At 40.4% G+C, this 24,554-nt stretch overlaps 1 protein-coding gene across 2 annotated transcripts in view; it reads left to right on the top strand.

Annotated features, from left to right (window-relative positions):
• The window catches only part of SYTL1 (synaptotagmin like 1), a 1,083,808-nt gene that overhangs the window by 975,719 nt on the left and 83,535 nt on the right, over positions 1–24,554 (top strand). For both annotated transcript variants that reach the window (XM_044084360.1, XM_044084368.1), the window contains one exon: positions 18,415–18,514. In XM_044084360.1, the coding sequence (XP_043940295.1) occupies positions 18,415–18,514 (100 nt within the window). The remainder of the gene's footprint in view (positions 1–18,414; positions 18,515–24,554) is intronic.

Genomic DNA, 24,554 nt, shown 5'->3' with positions numbered 1-24,554 from the left:
TGCCACATCCAGCTCTGATGCCTGCCTTTTTGTCAGTGCCACTGTCTCTAACCCATATAACATAGCTGGTCTCACTACCCTTTTGTAGACCTTCCCTTTCACTCTTACTGGTACTCGTCTATCACAAATCACTCCTGACACTCTTCTCCACCCACTCCACCCTGCCTGTACTCTCTTCTTCACCTCTCTTTCACAGTCAAAATTACTCTGAACTGTTGATCCCAAGTATTTAAACTCATCCACCTTCGCCAACTCTACTCCCCGCATCCTCACCATTCTTCTGTCCTCCCTTTTATTCACACACACATATTCTGTCTTAGTCTGGCTAACCTTCATTCCTCTCCTCTCTAGAGCATATCTCCACCTCTCCGGGGTCACCTCAACCCGTTACCTACTCTCACTACATATCACAGTGTCATCTGCAAACATCATAGTCCACGGGGACTCCTGTCTGATCTCGTCTGTCAACCTGTCCATCATCAGTGCAAATACGAAAGGGCTCAAAGCTGAGCCTTGATGTAATCCCACTTCCACCTTAAATGCATCTGTCTCTCCCACTGCAGATCTCATTGCTGTCACACTACTCTTGTACATATCCTGTACCACTCTTGCATACTTCTATGCCACTCCCGACTTCCTCCTACAATACCACAACTCCTGTCTAGGCACCCTGTCATATGCTTTCTCTAAGTCCACAAAGACACAATGGAAGTCCTTCTGACCTCTGTACTTCTCCATCAACTCTCTCAGAGCAAACATCACATCTGTAGTGTTCTTTCCTGGCATGAAACCATACTACTGATCACTAATCATCACCTCCCTTCTTAACCTAGCTTCCACTACTCTTTCCCATAATTTCATGCTGTGACTGATCAGTTTTATCCCTCTGTAGTTACTACAGCTCTGCACATCACCCTTATTCTTAAAAATCGGAACCAAAACACTTTTTCTCCACTCCTCAGGCATCCTCTCACTTTCCAAGATTTCATTAAACAATCTGGTTAAAAATTCCACTGCCATTTCTCCTAAACACCTCCAAGCTTCCACAGGTATGTCATCTGGACCAACAGCCTTTCCATTCTTCATCCTCTTCATAGCTATCCTTACCTCCGCCTTGCTAATCCATTGCACTTCCTGATTCACTATCCCCACATCATCCAGCCTTCTCTCTCTCTCTCATTCTCTTCATTCATCGGCCCCTCAGAGTACTCCTTCCATCTGTTCAACACATTTTCCTCGCTAGTGAGTACATTTCCCTCATTATCCTTTATCAACCTTACCTGCTGCACAGCTTTCCTAGCTCAGTCCCTCTGTCTAGCCAGGTCCTTTTCTCCCTCCTTAGTGTCCAACCTTTAATACAAATCTCTATACACCTTATCCTTAGCCTTTGCCACCTCTCTCTTTACCATGCACCTCATCTGCTTATATTCCTGTCTACTTTCTTCATCTCTCTGGCAATTCCGCTTCTTCTTCGCCAACCTCTTTCTCCGTATACTCTCCTGTACTTCCTCATTCCACCACTAGGTCCCCTTGTCCTCCTTCCTCTGTCCAGATGTCACACCAAGCACCTTTCTAGCAGTCTCTCTTACTAGCTCTGCTGCAGTTACCCAGCTATTCAGTAACACTTCACTGCCACCCAGTGCCTGTCTTAACTCTTCCCTGAACTCCACCTCACAATCACCCTTTTTCAATTTCCACCATTTGAGCCTTGGTGCTGCCCTCACACTCCTCCTCCTCTTCTTAATCAACAATATCATTCTGCAGACCACCATTCTATGCTGCCTAACTACACTTTCCCCTGTCACCACTTTATAGACTCCAATCTCCTTCAAACTATCCCTCCTGCATAGGATATAATCCACCTGTGTGCATCTCCCACCACTCTTGTATGTCACCCTGTGCTCCTCCCTCTTGTTAAAATATGTATTCCCCACAGCCATGTCCATCCTTTTTGCAAAATCCACTACCATCTGACCTTCTGCATTCGTTTCCTTAACACCATACCTACCCATCACTTCCTCATCCCCTCTGTTCCCTTCACCAACATGCCCACTGAAATCTGCTCCAATCACCACTCTCTCACCCTTGGGTACAGTCATCACCACTTCATCCAACTCACTCCAAAATGTTTTTTTTTTCTCATCCATTGCACACCCAACTTGAAGAGCATGCTCCATCATGGACAGGGTCAGTTGGTGGTGCTCACAACCTCGCTCTGCTAAACTCAAACATCCAACTATATTCAGTAAGGTACTTATGTTGTTACACAGCTAAGCTTCTAAACAGCCTAGTGCTATTAGTGCTATCAGGCTACTAGCCTCATATAACACAATGAAGCTATGTGCCTAGGCAGACCTCCCAAGCTGTTGTGCACCACATGGCCTGCCGATGTCATCTATTCTAAGTGCTCCTGCACTCTTGTATAAATCAGACATGTGTCATAGTGCTTGCATTAAGTACTGCGTTCTGTAGTCTGTGCATTTAGATAGGTAGGGGTTCTGTTCTCACTGCAGTCGACTGTGTGTGTGTGTGTGTGTGTGTGTGTGTGTGTGTGTGTGTGTGTGTGTGTGTGTGTCTGTTAGCTGTTGCTTGACATTAGAAAGAGCCTTTTACACCAGCATGTGGGACATTTATTCTGGCCTCAACAGACTATGCCGATGTAATCAGCTATATGATAATTTCAGATTTGCAGTAATCCCAACAAGCCATGGTCAGACAATGACATAGAGGCCAGGCAGATATGACCTCATCCTATACCACACAGATTACAGTAACATGGCTTTTAATTTATCCACATACATAATGGCACAGTTTGTAGCCTCTGTGTTATGTTAATGAGAAAGCCCTGTGGTCCATCCAGCTACTGCATGTGTCTGGTGAGGGTAATGCTAAAGAGATCATTATACTATTTTACTGTTCTAATTAGGTTTCACTACAGTGCTGTTTTACAATCCTAATGTCTGAATAGGATGGCCTGACTTATAATGCTCAACATATGTTTGCACTAGGAAATCCTTAAAGAGAGCGAAGCTAGAAATTAATGATGCACATTGCAGTTTCTTACTTCACAACTTTCATAGATGAAATCAGTATAAGGTTGTGACATTTTGATGCTATAAACTGTTGAACCTTTCAAGGAGAATATAAGTTCAAGGTACAATGACCACTTCAACAACACAAATGCTGATATATTAAGCAATGAGTTAACCTATGCACTGGGAGCATGAGACAGAAGGCATTTGTATCCTTGAATCCAAAAAATAGAAAACAGGAATATGGCACAGTTATCATCACTTTCAGATGATGCTGTTGGGGGTTGTAGGGGGTGGGAAGTCTAGGCTGACACACAAGGTCAGTGAGTGTGTGTGATTAAGAAAGAGAAGAAAGCAGACATATGTATAAAACAACAAATGGCCAGTGAAACTAAATGAGTAACTGTGGTGTGTGTATCTCTATAGATTCTCCAGATGAAATAGTTGTGTGAGTGTATGCATGACCACAACAAACCTCTGTGCTTGCTCTAAATCTTGGTCTGTCAGACAGGTGTGATCTGTGCGTGGTAGAGGTGGCAGTTCATCGTTGGCATCCCCGACCAGGAGAACTGTCTCTGACAGGAGTTACACTGGCACATTGATGTCCAGGACCACAGTCAGATGCAGTGCTGCTACCTGAACATGACTGATGTCTGTTGGACTAGCTCCCTTCACAAGGACACCCACAACCATGACCTCCATGGACTGCCACATCTGTATGTGGACAGCACACTCACTCACTGATGGAGAACATGGCCACATTGGCTGACAGCAGATGATGTGGCTGACTTATGCCTATGAGGTTGCTGACATTCCATCACAGACACTGTCCGTTCCATAACAGGTACCCCCTTGGTCCTTCACAAACACCCCTTGTTTCCACATCTCATTCATCCGATGTTGTGAATGGGCAACATTGTGGAGCCAGTCACTCATGGCAGACTGTGCCACAGTACTCTGAAACATGCACTGTATAATCTGTTCTATGTCATTGAACTTAAAATGTGTGAGGATATGAACTGAAAATCATATAATATGCAGCTGCCAAGAAATTAAGGCCAGCTTGGATGTTAAGGGACATAACCTGTGAATTGTGTGCTACTTATTTACATTTCTGACCTTATTTGCAACACTTTGTAGATCTAAGCTGACACGCCTAGTGGAAGTAAGGCAGTCAGCAGTGCTGTTGTGATTTCCCCCTCCCAAGCAGTAATCACTCACAGCTGCAATAAATTAATAATCTATAACATATAAAAAGGCAACCCTGTGCCTAGGCAAGCTGATGTTAGTTCTATATGCTTGGCACTTTGAGAACAAGCATTTTCTTCATATCTCTACAGAGGACTATTCATTCTCACAAGGCATGGTTCCATTTTGTCACCTACATACCGCATATGCTGGAATGTACTTAACAGTAATGTGAAGCACAGGCTTTTACACTATCTGTATGGATTACTTAGAAATCTACTGATGTTATGGACATGTTTGTCCAGCCGTTTCAGACGTAGCCATGACTGGCAAGGCATTAAAATAAATGGAAATGACTTCTATGTGAGAAATATGTAGAAATGTTTCAAGAACAGGTCCTTTTACAGCAATTTTAGCATTTCAAAGATATTTTGTTAGCCAAAAGGGTCATTTGCCGTTTATTTTGTGGTGGGGGCTAAGGTGAGTTACTGTTATGGCACTAACAAGGATATCTTGCCCTTGTTACTCTCCTTGTTTTGCATCCTGTCTATTGTTAGTATTTCACATCTCTAGACTGTATTATGTTTTAACAGTGGGTAATTCTGACTGGATACCTTTTCTGTTGCATATGTAAACAATATTTTGTAGTTATGTGATACTTATGTGTATTATATGTCTGTTTTCTTTTAGGCCGTCTACAGTCATGGCATCAAGACATGTGAATCCACACCTGAGACCCTTTACAGGTGCCAAAAACAATATAATAACTGATGGTTTTCAGCAACATGGTACCTTCCTCCTGCAAAGGGAAAGGCAAGATATGGGCTGTAGGCTCATAATATGGCGAACATTTGTTGCTGATGTGAATGTTGTGGGTGGCCACAGCAGAACCTATGAACAAGTGCGTCACAGGGCCATTGATATGATTGCCGCTGCAAGAAGAATAGCAGCTGCAGTAGGCCATGACCTTTGGGATACAGGTGGAGGCCCTGCTAGGGAACCCCCACTGACCCCAAATGAGCAGTTCCTAGTTGACTTAAGGATCTTGTTTTTTATCACAGGTGATTCTCACAGTGGAACTGTGGGCCTTGTGCCACCTGATGTCAGGGTAACAGCAGAGTCTGACAATGATGGTGGCCAAACTGAGGCACACTCATGAGGTGCAGAGGTTGAATCTGACACAAAGATTGGCATATGGCCATACCCTGCATACACGTTGAACACAACCTGTATGCCTACTCCTACCCAGTCCACTTAGCCCACAGATCTTGGACAGGTGTAGGGCAAGGACATTGATCAGGGAAGTGTGGCTACTGCAGTTTCAGTGCCTGTTGAGTCTGGCCATAGCCAAAGTGTGGGTGAGGTGCCATGCATGAGGATTTGTAGGGGTGCTCAAAGGGAGCTTGCCATCCCTCCTCCACCTGGTGCAGTTGTTACTTCTTGTGCCATTCAACGTATGTTTAAGGCCATTATGAAGGCATAGGCACATTCCCATAGGTGCTCCAGACAATGCTCAGGATTGTGGATGTGGCAGAGTCTGACAGGAGTCACTGCCTCCATCATGTTTCCAATTCACTGGCTCGGATGAATAGAGTAGTGTTTGTGATAGAACGTCTGCTGGGAGGGGAACAGCATCGTCATGGGTATAGGTCAGCCACATCATCTGCTGTCAGCCAATGTGGCCATACCTGATCACGCTCTCACAGTGGCAGTAGTTCCACTGCTACATCAGTTACTGTGCTGTCCACACACAGAATTGGCAAGCCATGAGGTAATGGTCCTGGGCATTCCCATGAAGGGACCTTGTCCAGCAGATAGCAGTCATGTTCAGGTAGTAGCACTGCATCTGAGCATGGTCCTGGATGTCAGCATGCCAGTATAACTCCTGGCAAAGCCAGTTCTCATGGTCGGGGACACCAGTGATAAACTGCCACCTCTACCATGCAGTGCTCACACTTCTCCAACACAACAAAGTGTAGAGCTAGCACTCAACTTGGCTGTGTCCATGCACACACTCACACACCAATTTCACCTGGAGGACCCCTACAGACACATGCTCAACAGTTATTCATTTTCTCTGTTTGCCCATTTGTTGTTTTGTCCAAATGTCTGCCTTCTACTCACGCACATTCACCGCCCTTTTGTGTCAGTCTAGCCCCACCCCCTCACCCCACCCCACACAATACCCTGTGCAAGTGATGATAACTGTGCCATATCCCTCTATTCTACCTTTCTGATTCAGGGATATAAAATCTGTATCTGATGCTCAGGGTGCATAGCTACCTTATTGCTTACTATATCTGCATTTGTGCAGTAGAACTGCTTATTGTACCTGTGATTTATACTGACCTTGAAAATGCAGAGAAATGAGAGCATCCAAATGCCACAACTTTATAGTGAATGTTGTTGTGAGGGTTGTGAATTCAGAAACCACAATGTGTATCATCCCTTTGTAACTTCTTTCTGTAATTACCACCACACAACACCCTGTTCAAGTTCTGATAACTGCGCCATATCCCTGTTTTCTATGTTTTGGATTCAGGGAGACAAAAGCTTGGTGTCTGATGCTCAGGGTGCATAGTTAACTTACTTAGTATATCTGCATTTGTGGTGTTTAACTGGTCATTGTACCATTAACTTATATTGCCCTTGGAAAGTTCGACTGTTGATAGCATCAATCTGTCAAAACTTTATCTCTTGTGAGGGTTGTGAAGTAAGAAACTGCAATGTGTATAATTATTTTTCTAACAAATATCTCTTACAGGATTTTCCAGTCCAAACTTGTGGTGCACATCACAGGTCAGGTAGTGCAGGGACAGCAGAGGGGGTGTTGCCAGGTTGTGTGCCAGTCATGCTGGGCAGTAGTGCTGTAGCCTGTAGAGTGGGGGCAGGAGGATCCTATGGAACAGACCTACCCCTCTGTGCTGTGGAAAAAAAAATAAAATAAAAAAATGAAAAAAAGACATAATATTAGTAACTTCATATGTGACCTACAATGCATTGATACAATTAATGGACTCTGTTTTTTTAACTTTACTTTTAAGAATACCAACTCCTAAAAATACCTTTTTTACTTTTAAGATTACCCAGATCATAACAGTTGCACACTATAACACAGACTGCAGCAAGCAATCCTTTTATGCGTCCATATATTGCACATATGCGTGTCTATATTATACTGATCACAATTTACAGCACACTGTTTGTGCCACTGGTAAAGAGGTCTAAAATAAAATTGCCTTACTGATGAAAATTTAACTATATTGTATAATTTGGAAGTGTGGTTTTTGAACCCACAGCCTCTGACTACTCTCTAATACTGTGCTGTTGTCTTGGCCTATAGACTAATACATGCATACTTTCTTTACAGTTGAGATATGTATTCTGAATTTGATACAACTGTATTAAATACCAAATAAGCTGTCTTTAACTGTTAATGCTACAATAACAGTACTGTTCTGATGAATACAGACCATGTGATTCTCTCATCCTTGCCAGTCTCGCTGCATGGGTACTCACTTTCAAACCTCTCTCCATGTCAGCTGTGGAAAAAACAGAACAGAATACCATTATGATTACCAGTCTTGACTATATTCAGCTTTTAACTCTTACAAGTAGTCACTGTAATTGATACTTACACATTTGGGGAAGTCCTCAGTCCTAAATTCCCCAATCCAACGGTCAAGCGTATCCCTCTTCCACCTCCTGAGGTCATTGAAGTGGTGTCGACATTGATCACCAGTGTGGGGGATACCTGTAGCAATGGTCAAAACTGTGGCAACACTATCCCATGCTTCAGATTTGTATTCTGAGCCTGAATAGTCCCCTCTGCAGTAACTTTGGATGATGAAGCTTAACTAGGAGTCCAAAAAACATTGTGGATGCCTGGACATCTCACATTTGAGCTTGGACACTTGCTCCCTCCCTACAAACACCAGCCATGACTACCAGAGATCAAACCCAATGTAGAATGAGGTTTTCATGCCAATTGCATTTTGAATGCTGATGTTTTACTGCTAATTCCAGTTATCGAAAATTGGGTGTGCTCACAGCATTTGAAAATGTTGCACGATGCTTACCATCATGCAAACACAGCGCTCAAGAGTGCACAATGGTGAGCAACATTGGCTAGGAATGCAATTTCAGGTTTATTGGCTGTACAGGTCTTTGTGTATGTGTTTAAGGCAAAAGTGAAAGCCATGCTAGTCCACATAGCAGCAATATATTTCCAATGGACTAGTTACATGACATCCCCTATTTTACAGTGTTTTTGGTCCGGGTCCGCCACTTCCAGTGTTTGTACTACTTGGCACTTCACGCAAGCAGTGGCCAAAAAAAATTTGAATGAAGAAAATTAAAGAAAGGGAAAAGCAAATGCCATGCTGTCATACAATCTTTGAGCAGAATCAGTCCTATCTGTGTCATAGCTCCCAACCTTTCAATCCCAAAATGAGGAACAGTAGCTCTCATAATATGGAACAAATTGCCAAACATACTAATGGCGTACTAACATCTGAAACTAGGAAGGTTACATGATGGGTAAAATGTGCTGGTTTTACTTACATAAAAGATATGTTAATGAATTAATGTGTTTCATTTCTATTTACCCTAGATAAGTGAAAATTTCATAACAGAACCCTTCATTGTGGAATGTCATGCAACATGAACTTTTTAAGACCTCAACAAATGGAGGTACATTTCTTGTAATGAGGTACACTTGAGATGTATGATACGTGTAGTCCTGGTGGTCATTGTGGTATTTTGGGCCAACTCTTGCACCAGAGCTACTTGGACTTTCATAGAATTGCTGTCCTTGTTCACTTGCAACCTTTCACGGTCAGCAACCTCACACAGAAATTCTATCTGCATTTACCTAATAAGTTTTGTAGCCAGCAGGACAGTTGCGAGCCACAGAATCTTGCTTAGGCATGCCATGCCTCACTAATATGCATTGCACAATGTCACGCAATGACCAACATGTGTCTACGGTAATACTCCATATAGGTTCTGCGCAAAGCCTACACAGACTTTACTGAATCCCAGAGAAAGTTTTTTAAGGCACATGGAAGCTGTTACTGTGATTTGGAATAGACTGTACAGTAGTTGGTCAAGAGAGTGTGTTCCTGTAGAAAGTGTTAACTTTGGAGTCATTTGACTGATGTGACAAGTAGCCTCATAAACTTGAAACTGAAATTCTTCATAATGATCACAGTTAAGGAATGTCTCAACAAACAGTTATAAAAAAGCAGCTTTGCACTTTGTCTTTTATGAAGTAAATTTGTTTGGCAGGTAAGTTGTAAAGCAAAATCAGGAGAGGTTATAAAATGAGTGGGACTACTTCAAACTGTCAGAGTTGCAGAATATCGAAGCACACATCATTGATGATGAGATGCTTGATGTTCTGCAATACGGAACATTAAAGTAGAACAAATTAAAAAAGATAAACGGTCTTTTTGTAAGTTTTTGCAGGAGGCAAGCCCCCCTCCACCCCCCACACCCCCTGCTACTTAGATATACCAACTCTGAGATTACACTGTTGTGAAAAGAATGGCAAATGTGCTGTTCTGTACTGTATGGTACCAATCTCTTCACTGCAGTGCTATCTCAGTGTTGGTATATTTAAGTAGCAGGGGTGTGGGGGTTGTAGGGGGGGCTTGCCCCTGAAAAAATGTGAAATAAGATGTTCTCACATTTTAGTTTTTGTTTTTTGAGTTCCGTATTGCAGAACTTCGATCCTCTGGTCCTCGATAATCAGTGGTTCGATGTTTTCCAATTTCGATATTCTGAAGGGGACCCAAAATGGGTATGTTATGCTGGCAAGACTTTTAAATTGCTTCAATGTTTATATGCTAGTAGACCTGTCAGAGTCTGCTCTTATCATCCCAGCCTATTTGTGCATGATTGTTCATATATAAGCATCTGTTAGAATTATATGACTATTGAGAACAAATCCAGCTGAAAACAGTTATGGCAAATGCAATTCACATTCTTTCATTGCTGGAGGGCTGACAGTTTGAGAAAGCTGAAGAGAAGGCAGCTTTTTAACAATGACTGGTTTTAACAATTAATTCTGACCTTTGCAGCATGCAATTTCTTCTGAATTTAGCTTAAGGGCCTCAAAAAGGAATTTGCAAACTGGTGTCAGCAATGAGTTGGTTGGCAGTTACTAGGTAAACAGAATCTATACCCTTGAGGAGAGATGCAAGGAAAACATACATGCCTCTGTCTCTTATCAGCCATTACACTTTACAGCGAGGTGATACATTGAATTTTCTAAAAAAAATTATGGTTTCCAGAGAGTTGAGCAGCACAGGTTCTTGGTTAGACGGTGTTGTCAAGCTGACAGTATGCTGATCTTGTGCTGGTAACTAGGCTGCCAGATGAGTGGTAAGCATAGTATAAACTATGATTTGTGCAAGATCCCTAACACTGAGACTTATAAAGTTTGTTGAAGATGTTTTCTAATTCAGCTGCAACATATTCATCTGTAGATGTATAGATGCTGTCGCATTTGGTAGTTAGCACAGATTATTAATGCTCTAAAGTGCTAACAAACTTCACTCTGTAGTCCAGGATTTGATTACCCCAGCCGCAAATTACCTACCAAGTGACTCTCAGAAAGTCACTTAACCACATCATCTCTGTAAAGATGCTGTGCCCTGATGGGTTGCCAATTTTAGCAAATTAATAAAATAAAACAGTAAATTAAACACGCTCTTGCTAGGCAAAACCAGTTAGATGAAGAGGTATGGAAAAGTACACCTAAAACAGACTACTTACAGAAAAAGAAAATGTGTTTTAAACTTTAACTGTATGAATGAAAATAAGAGAGAGAAGTAGTGTGTAGTGATGTAGGAATGCACATTAGTTGTGTTAGCCAGCAGTGATGGTTTCAGACTTAAACATATAAGCAAGAAAGTCAATAGCTGGAAAAGGAGAAAATAGTACAAAAACTGAGAGAAAGTATGTGTGCCCATGGCCATATCAGAAGAAAATGTGTGTCATGTTTTTGGTATTTTTCTGTTTGTGTGTGTGTGTGTGTGTGTGTGTGTGTGTGTGTGTGTGTGTGTGTGTGTGTGTGTGTGTGTGTGCGTGTGTGTGTGTCTGCATGTGTGTGTGTGTGTGTGTGTGTGTGTGTGTGTGTGTGTGTGTGTAGGCAGACAGGCAGGCACTGATACACCCTCCATTTGTTTGTGATTGTGAGGGTCTCTCACATTACGTTCACAGCTCAGTAAGCAGCAAGAAGGAAGAAAGAAAATGTGTGATGTAAATATTTTGGATTAGTACTTGTAGGAATTTTGGAATATCTGACATCTTCCTTCTCTGATCAAGTCATACGTGGCAACTCATATGCCCATTAATTCTCTTGTCTTGTATCCCTGTCTTAATGTTGGAAGGGTCACTCTTTCCACTGGGGTTCGTACATGGAGCACTCCTATCAAGTGCTGACATCGAGGGGCAGGATCTGAAGTGGTGCAGACAGAACAGCACAATGGTGTAACCTGCACCAATGTCAATCTGGAGTCCTAACTTATATCAGCACCAACTACATTATCTGTAAATAAGCAAGGCATTTAGCTTCCTTGTGCTGCTTATAGATTATACAAGGGCACATGTTCTGGCTTATGTGAAAATCATTTAAATATTTTATCTGTTCTCCCAGGTGCCCCAAACTGGTAAATTATTGATGAAAAATGATTAAAAAACATGACTACTTAAGACACCAACCTGCTCATAAGTAACATATCGATTTCCAGACACCAAGACATAGCGAGAGAAAGTCCAAGCTATGCCTCAGTTGACCTATGTCTGATTAATGGGATGGACTTCTGATGGACTGGGCAGGTGAGCATGAGCACAAGTGGCAAATGACAGATTTCTCATTTTCAGCCTGAGGTAAGCTTCTTGGCCTGTGCTATTGACAATGCCTATCCGTGATGAAGTGTATCACCTTGCAGAGACCATGTGCTACAGCATACAGGGGCTTACTTGCTGAGCTGGGAAACAGGATGTGCGTGTGTGTGGGAGGTGACATACCTCCTCTACCCAATATGTAGCCATAGTAAGACTGCTGACCATGTAATGGAAGGAAACCCACTCCACAGGAACTGAAGCTGGTTCTAGTACCTGATTTCAGTTAGATGGGGAACAGGAAGTTCATCTGTGGTTTGGCATGAATGTTTATAAAGGCTACAGACACCCTGTAAATGGTTCATCTCCCAGACCCCTGCTTGTAAATGTTTCATCTCCAAAACCCCTGTTTACACCTATCAAGGGTACCAGAACTTGTCAGAGATTTGGGATGCATTGCTAGGCTTAAAAAGGCCACGTGGTCATTAGCCTAGCAAATACCGATGAACCTTTTCCCATCTCTTGGGGAATGGATGGGCCAATATAGATTCCCAGGCAGAAAAGAATGGGCTGTAATGCTTCTACCTGATTTGAAAAGGTTTGGTGCCTACCACACTGAACTTACAGGTGAAATGGGTGAAGGCAGTATTGCCATCAGACAGGAGACCTACAAAAGGCTGGTGGGGAACAGTAACGTACTGATTTTGCAGTGGAGCAACTTTCCCTTCATTCCCCAAACTTCTCTTACTTAAGTGTACTAACTCCAATGTCAGCCAACCATGAGAATAACTACTTTCATATGAGTGGCATTCACTGGCATATGTTCTTTTTAATATTTTGTTTACTGCTGTTTTCCTGTTTTCATCTGTATAAAGGGGAAAACACCTTTGGTGTAAAAACCAGGCCGCACAGTACTGTGTGCCATTTATGCTACACAAGTCTCTGTTATTCTACACAGTATATATTACCCTATACATTTTTTGTTAAATATTTTAAGTACATGCTCTCCCTTGAAATACTGCCATTACGGTATAGCTTCTAGATGCTGAGTTTTCATTTCATCCAACTTTTTTGTATATTAAAGCAACCTTGATAATTCCCATATGTTACTTTTGTCATGTTTTGATGCAATTTGATTTAAATGAGTAATGCTCTGTCATTAATTCTCTGATAAACAAAGCACTTCCATTCTGAATTCTTCCTGCCATGTTTCTTCTTTCATGTGGCAGAATGTGTATACTGTGTATGAGCAGTTGCATTTAAATGTTCTCAGTCCCTATCTCAAACATGTTTTTCCCTTTTCCTATAAACTCTCTGTTGTCCCGAGATCAAATATATATATATGCTGTCCGGTATTCATGTGCTGCCCCCTTGTGATGTTCTGTGGTGTAATGTTGATTTCCTAGCTACTTCATTTTATTTATTTATTTTACATTTGTTGACCGGGCTAGTCTAGCTGGATATATGTCCATTTTCAGTAGAGGCCCGGGAGAAAAGCTCCAAACACGAATAATGACAAAGTTAACAATGTTCAGAACCAGTAATAATCGCAATACAGAGGTAGTATTGGTCTACTGAACAGTTGTAATAATAAATTTGTATATTAAATAATTATAGTAAAAAATTAAACTAAACAATTCTACAAAATTTAAACTAAACAATTCTACTAAAAGTTAAACTAAACAATTTTTACAAATCACACTAGAAGGTATGAGCAAGTCTTAGATATGGGAAATAATATATATGTTATTCTCATATAACAGAGTAGGAGTTGAAAGTAGAATTGAAGGCAAAGGTTACAGGAGTAGGGATAGGGTTAAGAATATAAAGTGGAAAAAAGATGTCAGTGAGGGTTAGTACATGGACAAAGCCAGTGAGTTTTCAGATGTTCTTTAAGATGTTTTTTAAAAAGACAAGTAGAAGCGATGGTAGATAATTCAGCAGGAAGCTGATTCCAGAATTTACCTGCAGTGTTTGAGAAAAGTGAATCCCCGACTTTGTTGTTAGCTTTATTTGATAAAACTAGAAGCTTTTTAGCAGAGCATAGTGTAGGTAGATTAGTATAAGGAGTAATTAGATTAGTCAGGATAGGGGTGTTGTTAGGGAGGTATAGAATCTTTTGCGTAATAAGTAATTGTTGAAAGAGTATATATTTTTGCAGTTCTAGCCATCCAAGTTGTTTGAGGTTAAGGCAGTGGTGAGTTTTAAAGGGGGAACTTGTGATGAATCTAGCTATGCTATTATAACATGTGGAGAGTTTAGAGAGGTTGTTTTTGGATAGGTTGGTATATATGACAGAGGCATAGAAAAGGGTGGAAATGAGGTGGGTCTGAGCAATTGCTTTCCTTGCAGAAGGGGTGAGGAAGGTTTTTATTCTATAGAGGGTGCCAAGTTTTCTGTTAACAGACGTTATAGTGGAGTTTATGTGTTCATCATAGTTGAGATGATTATCAATAGTTACACCTAGTAGGCGGGTTGTAGTATCTGGGAAAATGTTGGTACCATGGTTAGAGGTTAAAGAGAAGAAAGGAATGGATGATTTATGAGTAGGAGTAAAAAGCAGCAGTTTTGTTTTTTTTTTTTGGATTTAGGAGGAGGCAGTGTTGCATAAACCCATTTTCAACATTCTGAAAAACAGTTTGGGTGAGGGAGTGGAGAGAGGATATATCCTTGGCTGTACATATTAAGGTGGAGTCATCTGCATATTGAATGCAGGTGGCTTGAGGTATGTTCATGTGTAAGTTATTAATAAATAAGGAGAAGAGTAGGGGACCTAGGATAGAGCCCTGGGGTACTCCAATATTTACTGGAAGTAGTGAAGACAGATTGTTATGCCAAAGTACTGCTTGCTGTCTATTTTCCAGATAAGATCTAAACCATTGTATGGCTTGGGGATCAAGAGAGTGAGCCTTTAGTTTGTCAAGCAGTAGGTTATGGTTTACCATGTCAAAGGTTTTGACAGGTCAATAAATAGTGCAGAGGAAAATGAGTTGTTGTTGCTGCGGTTTTTATATATAGAGTTGGTAAAGGATAAAAGGGCAGTAGATGTGCTATGAAATGGCCTAAAGCCATGTTGGCAGTTTGCCAATAGGTTATTTTGTAGTAAGTGGTTAAGTAGTTGTTTGTGAATACATTTTTCCATTATCTTAGCTAATGGGGAGAGTAGAGCAATAGTGCGAAAGTTAGAAAGCTCTGTAGATGGTCCTCCTTTATGTAGAGGGATGATATGGGATATTTTCCATAGAGCAGGGATTTTGCCCTCAGAGATAGTTCTGTTAATAAGGATAGAAATGGGATACTCTATGGCTTTTGCAGCTATTTGTAGGTATTCAGATGGGAGTCGGTCAGCAGAAGGGGTGCAAGGTTTCAATTTTTGAAGTAGCTTACAGATGAGAGATGTAGATACAGGTTGTATTTGAAAGGTAGGTAATGAATTATTGCAGATATTTTGTTGGGATACAGTGATGGGTGGTAAAGAATTGGCCAGGGTTTGAATGGCTTCTGTAAAGTAGTTATTAAAGGCATCAGGGATCAGGTTGGAGTTGCTATTGTTGAAACCGATTGGGTCTGGAGTAGTAGTGTGACCTGGCTGAAGGAGTTTGGTTATTGCAGACCAGAATTTTTGTGGAGTTTGTTGATTGTTTTTTTTGAAGGTGTAGGTAGAAATCTTTTTTGTCTCTAAGAATATCCTTCTTGGTGGCATTTCTTAGCTGTTTAAATTGGAGGTGGGTTGTTGGACATTTGGTAGATCTCCATTTAGCCCAGATTTTATTTCTGAGTAGTATCTTTTGCCTAGTTTGTTTTGTGAGCCAGGGGGCAGATTTGGTTTTTATTCTAGTGGAGCAATAAGGTGCATGGGATTCTAGGATTTGAAGAAAGTTAGTATTAAAGTAGGTAACAGCTTTGTCTAGTTCTAGATAGGTTAGTGGTGACCAGCCACATGCTTGCAATTCAGTTAAGAAGCTGTCTGGAATAAATAATTTTTTTAAGCGGGAGGTTTTGAGATTATGAGTAGTTGCAATATGGACTTTTTGTCTAATAATGTAGGTAAGTATGTGGTCACTGATATCATCTGGGAGGATTCCTGGAGTATAAGATTTAGGGTGGCTGTTAATAAGGATCCAGTCCAAAGTACTTTCATTTTTACTGGGTTTATGGATTCTTGTAGTAGTTGTTATTAATTGTGAGAATCCAAAGAGGTTTATGTGGTTGGTAGGGTTTAGAGAACTGCAAGTAGACCAGCCTATGTTAACGTCACCAAGTATAATGGTCTCCTGGGGTAGTTGGGTAGAGAGGTGGCTCAGCAGGTTCTCTAGATAATTTGTATTATTACCTGGAGGTAGATACAAGCAGATTATATAGATTGATTTGGAGTTATTGATTTGGAGTTTGATGGATAGGGTTTCAGATTTGGTGTCTAATGATGGAAGCACATTAACTGGGGAAATTTGGAGGTTAGATTTATAGAGAATGGCTATACCCCCGCCTTTTTTATTTTACGGTCATTTCTGAGGATGTTGTAGCCAGGAGGGCTAATTTCCTGGTCTAGACTAGATGGTTTTAGCCAAGTTTCTGTAAGACAAAGAATGTTGAATGAGTGTACATCAAGGAGTGCATGCAGGTGGGAAAGTTTATTGTTAATACTTCTGATGTTAAGGTGAGCTATCAGAAGGGAGTTAGATGTTTTTTTAATAGTAGAAACTATAGGTACTGTTAACTTGGTAGGGTTAGTAGTGGAGTCAGTATAGGGGCCAGGGTCTGGATGAATGTCACCGTCTAGGAGGGGGTGTTGCTGAGGGTATTTGAGAGATTTTAGGAGTTTATAGAGGTTACTGAAAGTCTTTTTGGTAGAGAAGTAAATAATGTGGGTTGTTCTGTGGTACTTTGGTAATATATAGTTAGAGTAACATGTTATGTTACTATGGTTAAGGGAGAAGGTGAGTGAATATGGTAAAGTCTGTTGGCTGTAATGGTTTTGTTCGGATAGAGAAAGATATTCGTAGGAGGTAAGTGAATAAGGTATGGTAAGAAATGCTAGTGTGATAGTTAAGAGTAATAAGGTGGTGAGTATAGTTGTATTTGTTGGAGCCATAGTAAAAGGATTTACGTAGGGAGTAGGTTGGTAGTAGGTGTTGTAGTAAGGAAAGGAGAGTGTTTGAAGAGGTTGAGTAGGTTATATGTTAAGTTGGTGAGGAATTAGCAGGGGCTGAGATAGGAGGTAGAGTATTGTAGTGTAAGGTTGGAGAGCAGTGGGTGTGATACAAAAGGGAGTTTAGTAATACTAATCAGGAGATAGAGTAATGGGAGTGGCTAAGTGATAAAGAGGTAAGTGATAAGAAGAGAATAGGAAGGGGGAGTGGTTAGTGAAGTATAAGTCTAGGATCACTGGGGGTGGGATTTGGGGCTAGGGTAGGGGAGCGGAGTGAGCCCGTAGGGCAAACGGAGCGGGTCGAAAACAGAGAATGGAGCAGCTAGAGGAGAAACAATCAGCAGAGCTGGGAATAGAAGGTAAGTCAAGAATGTCTAAGGTGAGATGAAGCAGAGAAAAGTTAGGAGTCTATTAGAAAAACAGGCGGGTATAACAAGTTATAATAGAGGGTAAAGTGTGAAGTTTAGAGTAGTTTAAGGTCAAAGAAGTGTAGAATAATAAAGCAGAAGAAGAAAAGGAAAAGCAGGAGAAATATTGGATGGGATAGAGGTGCCACCTACTGGTAAAGGTAGTATTACAATCAGCTACAATAAGGGGGGAAGGCTGTTGCAGATTATGGAAGGAGGAAAGGTAGTAAGAGGGGCACTAGGAGGTAGTGTAGGAGTATGTTTAACAAAGGTAGCTAGTTGGGGGGGGGGAGGTAGGAGGCTGCTGGCTGACCAGGCTCAGAGCGTGCTTTAGAACCCCTGGATCAACAGTGAACTCTAGTATGCTTTACAGGCAGGACGTAAAAACATACATTCTTGTTTCCTTGAGAAAGGGTGCAGGGAGTAAAGGCAGTAAGATGAAACCACAGGTCCTTTGTCGGCAGGTAGGTAGGTTCTCAGAAAGTATAGGTTGTAGCAGTACAGTGAAGATCAGGGTACAGAGGAAAAGACGCCAGGCCAGGGGTAGACAGCAGTCAGGGGCGGTATTGGGGTATAAATTTAGTATCCATTTTTATTTTTCATAGTTTTGACATCAGTTCAAAGGACAAGACCTCAGGTACTAGAGAAAGAAAAGTCTTCAAATATTTCAGCTAGGGAACATCCAGCTTACATGACTCAATATTTGTAGGAGTTTTCTTTAAAATTATATTCAATGAAAAGATATTGAGCTGTTTTTCCTTTGTGTTTTTTTTTTTTTTTTTTGTAGGGAGCAACTTGCCACCAACTGGAGAGCTGCATTTCTGGGTGAAGGAGGGCCTCAGTCTGATCCCAATACGAACCAATGGAGCGGATTCCTTTGTAAAATGGTAATTTGAGGCACTACTGCCACTTAAAACATAAGACACTAAATCAAGTTTTGCCCCATTTAGACCCTTAAAAATGTTAGCTTTGCCTGTGGTTACATTTCCTTCCATAGCCATTGACCGTATCTTCCTCTGCTTAAGGCCTGATTAATGAAAGCTGCCACTCAAAATTTTACTAAGGATGTTTTAAGTATTAGCACTGACTTTGAAGATACCTATGAAAAGATGAAGTGGTAAACTGACAGAACAATACAACAGAGTTAACCAGCATATTCTCAGTATAAAATTTACTTCCACTAAAATTGTAGCATGAAATATGGATATTGGATGTCAGCTGACTTTGATTTCCTGTTTTAAATGCACTGTGTTATTTCTCATGAGGTGATGATATAGTCTGCAACATGACTGACAACTACTTAACAACTAAGAGAATTTTATTAGTAGCATAATGTATGTGTAGAAGAACTGGGAGGTGACCCAAAAACATATGCTGCATGCTCTCAGTGTCAGTAACTTACATTCGCCTTTTGCAGCTGAAGTCTACTTGATAGCGATCTAGTTCCAGCAGACAACATAAATATTAACCGTAAGTTTATTAAGTTTGTTTAGAATCCCTATGCATGGAAATGCCTCAGGTGACTTAGCAAGATCTGTATCAGCAATGTGAGAGGAAAACTCCTTATTCAGGGATACCATGACTCTCACAGAAAGATAACAGTAATGTACTTGGTATGTAATGCAGTATACCTTTAAAATACTCGCAGTCTAGAATGCGAGTCGTGTTCCACACGTATGACCAAAGGCTTAATGAAGAAGTAATTGTCTGTGCTTGCCTTGTGTTTTCTATGGCCTATACACCTTGGTCTTCTACTTTTACTAACAGGCCTTTTCCATAGCAAATCTGATATGGTGTTAAAAGTAACAGTTTATTGTTTTTTTCCACCTTAAGTGCAGAAAAGCTTCAAATTAATTTTTCTTTACCTATATATTGTTCCACTGTACAATAGCAGAAGTCTTTTGCAATATGTGTCTGAACAGAATGACTGAATAAGACTTGGGCATGTAAACCTATACTGTACAAGTGCCTTTTTTTTGCATTTTACCAGACCAACTGCCATAGTAATTTGTTTTATTGTACAGAGAAGTCTGTTATTCAGTTCAATCAGAAATGTCAATGAGTTAATGTATTGTATATATATATATATATATATATATATATATTTTTTTTTTTCAAATTGTGGGATTAAGATTGTTAGCTTGACCTGGCAGCCATCCAACTGCCAATGACAAGCTACAGTGGAACCTGCCAGAGAATGGGAAGTGCTGGGTTCAATGGTTTGAGCTATAGCACACTTCAAGTGGCCTTGGGGATAAGTCAAACAATACCCAGTATGCCATATTTCTTTGTGCTGCAAGTGAGGAAGCAGTCAATGTATTGCAGACGTTTTCTCTGAGGTCCGAGAAAGACATAGTCTGACAGTATCCAAAAGTAAATTCCAGGCATACTATGAGGGAAATAATTTACCCATGAAACCCACTTGATTTTTTTTAACAAAAATCAAAGGGTCCAAAAATATTGATGCATATGTCACAGAGTTGAGATATGACATGCATTACTGTGAACTTAGGTAACTGTGGAGCTTAAGAAGTGATTCATATGAACTGTACATTGTGAAGAGAATCCAAATTAACACTGACAAAAACATAGTTATATGTCATGCAAAAGTATTTCAATTATGTAGATAAACTTTGTAACTAAAGAGTAGGGAGAATGCCACTGACACTGTTTATGAAAATAATGTGAATACAGCCTAGGAACAGTAAGAGTAAAGCAAAATGGAAGTAACCGTATAAAACCTAAAATGTCACCAAGGCCTTTAAAACAGCAGCAAGGAACCATATCCAGTCTGCACATCCGAACTACAAGCATGATAAATGTAAAGCCAAAAGTCAAGTCCTTTGAATGTGTGGAGACAGAAAGCATTTTGCAAGAATGAATTTTAAACATAAGAAGTTACAACAACAAAATATTAATGTTGTGGAATCAAGTGAGAAGTATTTATGAGTACAATCAAAATGCAGTTTCTGAGTACAGTGAAGCTAATCACAGAGGAAGAGATTGCAAAAATGGTCTGTGTGTTGAAATACCTAACAATACAGCTCTGACTGAATGCCTGAGTATGTTATAGAAGTCTGAGCTCAGAAGTTATGGATAAATGGCAAAGCTGGTGCATTCAAACTAGTCAGTGGAGAGTAGTGTAATAAAATGACTGTATATGTTCAAAATGTTGTCTCTAAACTACAAAATACATAAGTCTACATGCATATTTCTCAAATGGGCACATGCTAAAGCCAGTGGGGCTCAGATAGTGTTTACCTGCATACAAGAATAAAGTATATAAGCAGCTGTTTGAAGCTGTTGCTCCACAGTCCCAGAAACAGTAACCTGACATACTGAGCAAGATGGAATTGCTCTTGAATAAAGTGTCTTAATTAAAGGTGATAATGACATCACCCCAGCTCAGTCGCACTCACAAGTCAGATATTGTTGAAGTTACATGAGTATGTGACTCACCTCTGTGAATATTTAAGTGCAAACAGGCAGCCAGAAATATGTATTGGTCCTAAAAACAGTACAAAGAAAACAGATGGTCTAAGATTGTTACATTTGTGCATATTTAGAAATCAGAACCAAAAAAATGAGTTAATTTCAGAGTGGTAGACAGTCCTGATAAGATGGCTGCATAAGCCATGTGGAAAGGCTACAAAGAAAAAGGCAAGAAAAAAAAAAAAAAAAAAGCCTGATTTGTAAGGCCATGGAGCGTATTATTATTGAACTCATAAACAAAGACATAGGCAATCTCCAAGTATTTGACCTCACCCACTTCAAATTCATGAAGGGCAGATCTTGCCTGTTGAACCTGGTTGACTTTTTTGAGACTGTCACCTAGGCACTGGATGAAGGAAAGCCAGTACATACAGCTTACATTGATTTGTCAAAGCCTTTGACACAATCCCCCACTCAGGATTCATTGAAAAGCTAACACAACTTGGTGTAAATCCCTAACTCATCAGTGGGTACCCAACTGGCTTACCAATAGGACCCACAAGTTCAAAATAGGTGCCACCACCTCCGACAGCAGATGTATCACTAGTGATATTCCCCAGGGATCTGTCCTAGGACCCCTATTGTTTGGCAACTACTTCACAGTGGTCCAGGCAAAGACAAAAGGCCTGTGGCTGACCACGTTTGCAGGCAACTGTAAGCTGGGTGCTGTCATTGACTCCCCAAATGATGTTAACATACTACAAGAGGATCTCACAGCAACAAATGACTGATGCCAAAGTCACGGCCTTAAGCTAAATGCAAAAAAATGTATTATCATACCATTCAGCAAAAACATGGCCCCTACTGATGACCACATCAACGGCAACCCCATAAGCACACAACCTGTGGTGAGAGACCTGGATACACAGGCTGACAAAAATTTCATGTAGCAGCAGTGGTCAGAAAAGCCTTTTACTTGGTTCATCTCATAAGTAAAGGGATTGCATCCAGAAAAAATGAGGTTATTACTTCTCTGTACTCCACCCTCATTAGGCCACAAATTGAGTATAATGCTCAGTTTGGTATGTACCTCTCCAAACACCTGCACCAACTAGAAAGGCCATGGATTTACCTCACAAAGAAAATCCATGGCCTCTAACACCTATCCTATGTGGACAGGCTCAAATCACTGACAATATACTCAGTGTCATACAGACTGCTCAGACATGATCTGTGTCTTGCCTACAAGGCAATCTCAGACCCTGCTCTACTAGAGATGCTCCATATCTGTAAGTCTAACTCCTCACACATTGCCCAATTGAAAGGCTTAAATCTAGTATGTGGCATTAACAAAACCTGCTGGAGAGACAGGTTTGTCTCCCAGAGGCTGCCCCGTCTGTAGAATAGACTCCCCATGCACGTCAAGCAAAGTACGTCACTTACCCTCTTTGTGTGCAACCTTGATGAGTGGATGGGAAACCACAAATCTGTCCCAGGGGTTCCACCTTTGTCCCTCACTGACAGGGGCGATAGGTGCTGACTGAGGTTTCTTTTCTGGGGATAAACTCTTGGCTAGGCTTGTAAGGGCCCCAGGACCATTAGACCTAGTAATCTCCTATGATCCTAAGAGTTGGATGAGTACAAAGCAGCAATTAAAGCTGAGCTTCAGGAACAAACTCTTGGAAAACAAGAACTAACAGATATAATAAAAAGGTAAAGAGGAAAGATGGATGATCTTGAAAATCTCTCAAAAAAGGAGTAGCATCAAAATAATTGGATACAAGAGAAAGTGGACTGGAGCTATTTGTAGTATAGCTACTGCAGGAGAGATTAATCATACCAGAGACTCAAGAGACACTGATAGAGAGGATACGCAGAGTGGGACAGCATCAAAAAGGCAAAAGATCGCTTATGTTTTGGTGCGCTTCCATTCTTTTGCTGTAAAAAATTAAGTAATAATGCAAGCAAAAACATTTAAAGTTATCCCATCTGCAGGGATGCTTATAAAGCTGGTCAAAGATTACACAGAAACACTTTATAGAACAAGGAAAGCTAAGCTGGAAGTATAAAATGAACTAAGAGTGAATGGAATGTCTGCATTGTTGAAATACCTTGTGATTCTGATAGTATAATAGAAAGGGGAGTTGTTCAGGCTACACAATATAGAGGATGTTCAAATGTTTAAACAAAGGTGTCACAAACAGTTATCAAGACAGGAAGTAAAAAAAAAAAAAAACTGAATTGTCTGCAAGACATGGCCTGGGAGAGCAACCTTAGATGTAGCAGAGGTGATACAGAGACATTTGGAGTCTGGGTATCATCAGATGATGAAACCCCTGCAGGGAAGAAGACGAAACCAGGAAATGCAGAAGTGCTTCATGTCAGTAAAAGAGATGAGTAGGAGGAAGTAAACGGATCACAAAAAAATCACATGTAGATGAGAAAGTAAACGGATCACAAAAAAATCACATGTAGATGAGAAAGTAAACGGATCACAAAAAAATCACATGTAGATGAGAAAGTAAACGGATCACAAAAAAATCACATGTAGATGAGAAAGTAAACGGATCACAAAAAAATCACATGTAGATGAGAAAGTAAACGGATCACAAAAAAATCACATGTAGATGAGAAAGTAAACGGATCACAAAAAATGACATGTAGATGAGAAAGTAAACGGATCACAAAAATGACATGTAGATGAGAAAGTAAACGGATCACAAAAAAATCACATGTAGATGAGAAAGTAAGCGGATCACAAAAATCACATGTAGATGAGAAAGTAAACGGATCACAAAAAAATCACATGTAGATGAGAAAGTAAACGGATCACAAAAAAATCACATGTAGATGAGAAAGTAAACGGATCACAAAAAAATCACATGTAGATGAGAAAGTAAATGGATCACAAAAAAATCACATGTAGATGAGAAAGTAAACGGATCACAAAAAAATCACATGTAGATGAGAAAGTAAATGGATCACAAAAAAATCACATGTAGATGAGAAAGTAAACGGATCACAAAAAAATCACATGTAGATGAAAAAGTAAATGGATCACAAAAAAATCACATGTAGATGAGAAAAGTGAGAAGATAGTAGACAGGAATCAAGTGAAAGGATTATACCAAAGGGACAGAAAGTGGGAAGGCTCTTCCAAGGGATATTTATTACAAAAACAGAGAAAGAAGCAGAAGCAGAAATACATCAGGTAAAGTTCTAAGGAGATCGGGGAATGGTGTGTCAGATATTTCAAGTGACTCAGAAGTGAATTGCTAGACAAATGAGAGACTAAACAAGTTGCATAGAAGCATTTATGATAAATAAAGTTGAAGAGGTAGAAGGCATGAATGGAACACACCAAACATTCAAAAGAGATTGCACCAAAAATATAAATAAATAAAATGTAGATACACGAAGATATTTCTTTGGTGCTTTAGTTCTTTAATTTAATGAACTTCTTCAAAATGTTTGGTTTGTTCTAAATTCTGTTCT

The sequence above is a fragment of the Protopterus annectens genome, chromosome 1.part1, assembly GCF_019279795.1.
Source record: "Protopterus annectens isolate FY-2018-M chromosome 1.part1, PAN1.0, whole genome shotgun sequence".
NCBI classification, from domain to species: domain Eukaryota; kingdom Metazoa; phylum Chordata; order Ceratodontiformes; family Protopteridae; genus Protopterus; species Protopterus annectens.
This window is presented reverse-complemented; position numbering and strand designations above follow the sequence as displayed.